Source organism: Aplidium turbinatum, chromosome 1 (genome assembly GCF_918807975.1).
Source record: "Aplidium turbinatum chromosome 1, kaAplTurb1.1, whole genome shotgun sequence".
NCBI classification, from domain to species: Eukaryota; Metazoa; Chordata; class Ascidiacea; order Aplousobranchia; family Polyclinidae; genus Aplidium; species Aplidium turbinatum.
This window is the reverse complement of record NC_137472.1, coordinates 30,014,290-30,021,086: the sequence shown is the minus strand read 5'-3', so window position 1 is coordinate 30,021,086 and position 6,797 is coordinate 30,014,290. Positions and strand designations below refer to the sequence as shown.

At 36.3% G+C, this 6,797-nt stretch overlaps 1 protein-coding gene across 1 annotated transcript; it reads left to right on the top strand.

Moving 5' to 3' along the window:
- Window positions 1-595: 595 nt before the first annotated feature.
- LOC145780486 (uncharacterized) lies at window positions 596-6,546 on the top strand. Its single transcript, XM_082592102.1, has 3 exons — window positions 596-957; window positions 1,303-1,412; window positions 2,716-6,546. The coding sequence occupies exons 1-3, from the start codon at window positions 763-765 to the stop codon at window positions 3,206-3,208; spliced, it is 798 nt and encodes a 265-aa protein (XP_082448228.1). The 5' UTR covers window positions 596-762; the 3' UTR covers window positions 3,209-6,546.
- Window positions 6,547-6,797: the final 251 nt, after the last annotated feature.

The following is a 6,797-nucleotide window of genomic DNA, read 5'->3' as shown; positions in this document are numbered from 1 at the left end:
ATCAAAGTACGACCATTGTTTCGTCAGTTCACCTTGCAGGGAACGTACAGTTAGTTTTTATATGGGGCCCCCACAAAAATCCCAATATAATGGAAGGCAAAACCATCAAGCCTAATGTTGCTTTGGTTGACATTGCACACAGCGCACAAAGTTGGCTTTCATGTTTTCTCTAATTTTTTTCTATCAGCTTACCGTAGCCCCAGGGCGTCATACATTTGTAAGAGTTATGCAGCATTGTTGTCAAAGCAAGACTAGTTTTATACAATTGCCTTGCAAACTACGGTATGTGCTGATTTTACTGTGAGCAGAAAATCTATGCAAGCTTGATGGGTTTTCGTAACTAAGTGTTTCAGTTGATCTGTTAGGCCTGTACACTGTACAGAACATAAGGACGCTGCTATGTGATGTTATTATGTTAACGTTATTAGTTAGTGCAAGAAAACTTTGGATTGTACTCAGATTATTGTTGTATGTACTTTTGTATCAAACCAATTAGGCATAGATTAGAGATGGATTGTTTGCGTGCTTACCGGTACGTTTTTCGTTGAATTTCAGATTACTCTGCAAAACTTTGCTATTTGTCATACTCATTTCGTTAGAAGGATAAAATAATTTTGAAAAAGTTTGTTTGAATTGCCGGAAACTGCAACGTCAAATCATTCGGCAAGGTTGCTTATTCCATACAACCTATACATCTTCAAACTGGCTGGCACAGTTTTTGCACTCACAAAGAACTCAGCGCGCAAGAAGAAGACACACGACATGCCTGCCAAAACGCCGATTTACTTGAAACCAAACAGCGGGAAATATAGTTCTGGAAATGGGAAGGGAGGTAAAAAATTGCGCGAACTTTTGTCTGCGGAAATGATTTCACTTCCTCTTGGTGACTTCAGGCACATGGCTCATGTCGGACGTGGAGGATCTGACGATATGTTTGGAGATACAACGTTTTTAAATGTAAGTACGAGAAATGTTTGAAGCTACTTTTTAAAATTCCTCTGTTATATATTTTTTCTGTTCATCACAACAAATGCCATGAGTAAGAGCTTTGATAAATAATAGATTCAACTTTGAAAGCATTTGTAGCTGTGATACACATTAAACACTGTTTCACAAAACCACTGGTAATATTTAGACCGGCATTCAATAATAATCATTTGGATGTGTCACTTTTGCACTATTTGTAAGTTTTATTTTTGCGTAGCCAAGTGATATCAAGTTTGTATTTTCATTTCGACAATACAATAGTAATAAGAAATGTAGATGCATCTACAGTAATTAACACAACTACTGATGCGGCAGATGAAAAACTCAAATGACCCAACAACTAAAGACGAATTAACCGAGTCACAGGGTGAAGACACTCAAAGTCAAAGAAAAGTAAAAGCCATCAAAAAGCAAAGGAATAACAGGTGTGAATTACTCTTATATATTTTTTACTTGTAAAATCAACATTGCTAGCTTTTAGCCTGTCGTGTACTCGTGTCGTAGACCAGGGCTTCCCAAACTTTTTCGCTCGCGACCCCTTTTAATATCCTAAATTTTTTCGCGACCCTTTACAGTTGAAATAATAAATAGTGTGAAATACATTGGTGATATTTAAAGGCTTAATTCGAACGAAACTACAGTAAAAACAAGCTACCGGATCTCGAAACCTGCTACTTTGCACGTAGCCTATTGGAAATAAAACAAAGCCGAAAACACATTCATTCAGTGTAATGGGTGCAACTGCTTTCTGCTACAGTACAAAGCAAGTCAAGCCGCTGATCAATGTTTGTTACTGCTGGTTGGAAGAACGATATTTTCTTCGATTGCCGTCAACTTTGAAAACGTTGACTCGCACAGATGTGTGGAAACAAACGGCACATGTGTGGTGACTGCTGAGTGAGATAATTATAGATATTCCGCTTCAACGAGCCAAAAAGTGTGAAGCTTTTATATTTTCAGAAAATTCAAGCCTCAACTTAGAGTCAGAAAATAGATCAGAAAGTTAGTCCTGAGATTTGGGAAACAGGTGCTCTGTGCTTTGGTTTTGTATTGCAAATAGGTTTGGAATCCAATCTAATTTGCCCCGTCTCATTCTGGAAGAAAATGCTTATAAAACTGTTTCCACAGATTTGGCAATTGGTAGATGATCAGTTAACCACAGGCTTAATATTTAGTTCCACATCATTGTTAGCCAGAAACTTTTTAGTAGATAAAAATATTTCAAATGAATCATTCTCAACCTCTTCTTTTCAGAATAATGTTTTGAACAGTTACACCAGTTTCAACAACTACGTTTTGAAATAAACGTTTTAAAAGGACCATAGGATAATATGCAGTACCGCTACTTTATGTAAAATTAGTATACTCTTTGCGACCCCTGAAGTTCGTTACGCGACCCCTTGTGAGGTCGCAACCCCCAGTTTGGGAAGCCGTGTCGTAGACTACACCTATTTTAAATTTTAAGACCTACTGTACCTAATGCATTATGCAAAAAATATATTTTATTGTAAACAAACTACAGTGCTAGCCTATAAATCGATTGTTGGTTTCGACAAAATGCGCCATTCTGGTGAATATTGTAAAATTAGCTTTATAATTCTTATATTGGCATGGACAAAAACAGAAGTAGACATAAGATCATTGAGCGGTAATCACGGCGCTAGGGCACAGTAAGTCCGCATGTTTTTTTTACTATGAATGGTCATTCATGTTTTAATCACTTTGCAGTGTTCCAGATAGCAGCCAAAATAAACAAGAAGCTAAATCGTTGTCAAACCATTCCAGTCACTGCTATGGTCCCCTTGATTCACCCATTTTACAATCTGCTTTTTCTCTGCCTTTGCTGCCCCAGCAAAGTTTGTCGACATCGAGTTCTCCAGCAAAAGATGACACGACAAGAACCACAAACAGAAACAAACAAATCAGTCAAAGCAAAGCGAAAAGTCATGAGACTGGACTTCACAATCTTACGTCCACTCCAAATGGGATTTCCAACGGCCCACCAAAGCCAAGACGATTAATTGTTGAAGATGGTATTACAGAAAACGAGGAAGCAGAATATCCAAGTGATCCTTGTATGGTTGCACCTCAAACTGCAAGGTCCATTGTTGCTTCACCAATAGACACAACTTCTATTGATGAAGGTTGGGCGCTGGAATTAGACCTGGGCACGTCATTAATGGATGACGTCATGGGAATCATGGAAAAAATCGAAATTTAGAACTGATGTACTTCTAAAATTTAGAACTGATGTATCTCCAAACAATGAATGAAAGAGAACACGTGAACAACAAGGGCAATGCTTGAGCAGTAAGCTAAAGTTTATTTATAACAATGGAATGTTGCACTGCGTTGAAAGGGGGAAACATGTTTGCAGCACAGGTATGTTAAGTGGATTCTAGCTTTCAGCCGAGGTTGAGCGGAATAAAAATTTTAACTAAGGGCGTGGGTTTCATTTATATGCCTAGCGGAACACAACCAAAATTTCTGTCTATTTTTTATGCTTTTATAACTCATCGTGTTTTTACTTTCCAATTGTTTGTTTTCATTTTTGTATTTCTTTTTGAAAACTAGAATTCAACTTTTTTAAATGCTTGGAAGTCAATATTTTTTTAACTTTTGACGGCTGCATAGCCGAGTGGTGTGAGACCGGAATGGCATTTGAAAAGGAGCCGGTTCGACACCGCTTAAGGGCATGAATCTAAATCTTCAACCACCTGCGTAAGCCCGGATAGGAAAAACACAACTTAATCTTAATCGCTTTTTGTATTCTCAATTTCTCATATTTAAATTAAATCTGAAACATGAATCACTCCGTACCGATTTGTAATTATAATGGAGCGCCAAAGTACCAAACAAAAATAGGCCTACACTTGGAAGATTGGTACTGCTATTTTGCATTCATCAAATGCTGGCCTTTGCATTTTATGTGCTAGCAATATTTGTTTACAAAAATGAATTACGACACCGTTGACAAGGTTGTTTTAATTTGACAAACGCTTGGTGTTGCTTTTGAGATTTGAATTTTATGACAGGCTAAGTTGATGATTTTGACGCTTGCCTTAGGGATCTTTCAACAGATGTGCAAACGCATTACTATACAAAGAACTTGACCTCTTTCTGGTGGTCTTATTTATTGCGTTTTGTTAGTAAAATTATCAGATTTTATTTCAGTGGATCATGTTCTTCAACAGACCTAACAATCGTATCAAAAATATCTTGTTGATTTTAGTTTTCAGTTCGTGATCAGAAATGCTAGAGAAGATAAATTTAGATTGCACGAAACAATTTCGCAATCAAGGAAATAGATCGCATTCAGCGTTGATTGTAATTTCCTTACTTTTTATGATCGTAAAAGCGTTAGCTTATATAGTAGTGTAATGCAACAAACGTCAAATTGATTTTCCCTGACGTAGTCCATATACTTGTTTGACACTTGCAATAGGCTGATATCCACTTCTTGCACTTTCCATCAAAGTGCTTTCAAACTGTCACGAATTTCGAACGCAACCTTTTGAAAGTTTGTGAAAGGCATAAGATTATTAAAATCTTTGACTTGGAGATCACTTTTTCAAATAAAATATCAAAACCGCTGCATATTATATTTTTTGGTAATTTTTTTTTTTTTTGGTCTAACGCAACGTTACAGATTGCTTTTTGATTGCTTTGTCAAGCCTAGCTGCCTGTGACAACCACAGTTGAATTTTCTTAGAACTGCGCATGACAGTTTAACTAGATAGCATAACCTACTTATGGCAACATATTTGGAAATTTTGCAAAATCGAGCTTCGTTACTTGAGGAAACGCTGTTTGTCGCATACTTCACGTTCATGGTAGATAAACTTGCAGCGCATGATATGTCAAAGTGATTTACTGTCACACAAGCATTTACATTCCAGTAGGCTATAGCCTACGTATCCCAAGGTACTGACGTTTGCAGTTAAAAGTTAACATTCCAAAGTTTGTTGTAATTGTAAAGGTGCATGTGGATGTGACAAGCAGAAAATCACATTCAGTGTGCTCTACTTCGACACATGGCTTGTTAGTTGTTATATTGACATCTGTGTTATGCTATGTAACTTTGCATAGATTGCATCCAAATCAATCAGGTATAAATACTGTACGTAAAACATCAAACTTTATTTTCTAGTTAAAATTAAGTACTGTACAAAAGACGAAGCAGTGCATGTGAAAATATTTCATTTTCATTTCATTTTATTTTTCGTCATTAACCAATGCATTAACGCGTCCGGGACGAAAAAGATACTAACTACAATTAGTCGATATAGGCCTACCAGCACGTTAATGAACGCGAAAAGGTGGAAAAATCTTGAAAGGTTTAAAATGTACCTGAAAAGTAAATCATGTAATAGGCTATATGTCTGTACTTAGCACAGCCACAACCCCTTCCCCCCCAAGAAAAACAGCAAAAAATAAAGCAAAAACAAAAAAAAGCACACATGTAGTAATGAATGACAGCCTAATGAAAAGTGTTGTGGATTGAACTTGCTAGTACCAATATTGATGTGGATGAGCAGTCACCATAATAATAATAGAATGGAAAAAGAAAACCGGACATAAAAGAAACCCATCCCCAGGCAAAGCCCGTTTCGAAAAAAAGATAAGTGCTTGATGGGCAGGTTGCATTGTTGCTGTTTTTAATTCGTTTATAAAATGCATCAACATTGCTGTAAAAACATTTGGTTGCTTTGTGTTTTTAACTGTGCAGCTGCGAGAAACCGATCTCCAAAATCTTTAGCTATTTTACCCGAGACCGAGAGACTTTTTGCAGTCGTTTCACGCTTGACTGATCACAACCAATGCCATGCCTTTATGTCGCGTTTGTGAACAATTGTCCGGATTTTCATTTTTTTGTGCTTCTATTTCTACTTGCCGCATTTTACTGGAATTGTTCGACCATAAAGGTAGTTTTGACTTTCTAAGCAGACTTTCCAAGCAACCGTCACAATGCAGCTTTAAAAAGCTTCAGATTGTAAAATTTTTATACATGTCTTGATTTATTTCTGTTATTTTTGCTTGGGCCCTGTATGGTGCACAAGACGGCGCTGTATGGTTTCACTTTTTCAGGTCATTTTTATTTTTTTAACGAAAATAGCATTAATTTTGTGCTTCAAAGCATAATTTTTCATTTGTTTCTTACAGCCTAGGCTAATGTTAAAAAGATGTACTGAGCAGTCATATCAATTCACGATATATCAAAGATGCAAAAGTGCATAGATGTCAAACATAGTAAAAAGTCTAATGTTATGGCGTATTTTATCATTTCACCAATCATCGCAGAGTGAGTATGACGTGAAATGACGCAATCAACATTGTTTTAATTTTTTGTTGTTTTGTGTTTGTTAATTGTTGGAAACATTTTATGACTTTTATGCTATAGTGTAACCATTGCAATCGCTTAGCATTATAGAAATACTTTATTTTTAATCGTTGAATGTGCATTTTTCGCGCTTTTTTCTTGAAAACTTGCAGTGTTGTATTGCTCTTTTGCTTCGAATACCTTGATTTTCTACTTGTTCTTTGAAATAAATAATGGTTAACTCATTTTTGCAGCTATGTAAAGGTCCGTGGTCTCTGAATGCATTTTTCTATGTAACTTGAGCAATGATCAAGCTGCCACGAGTGAAACATTACAGGTTGAAATATACTACATTAGTTTTGGACTGCTTATACCAAAAAAAAAGGAATTTTTGCCCCATTTAATTTGAAATGTATGGTACATAGCAGCTATTTTAAATCTACACCAAGACAGTGAACATGAACTTATACAAATATAACACGTCTTTTTT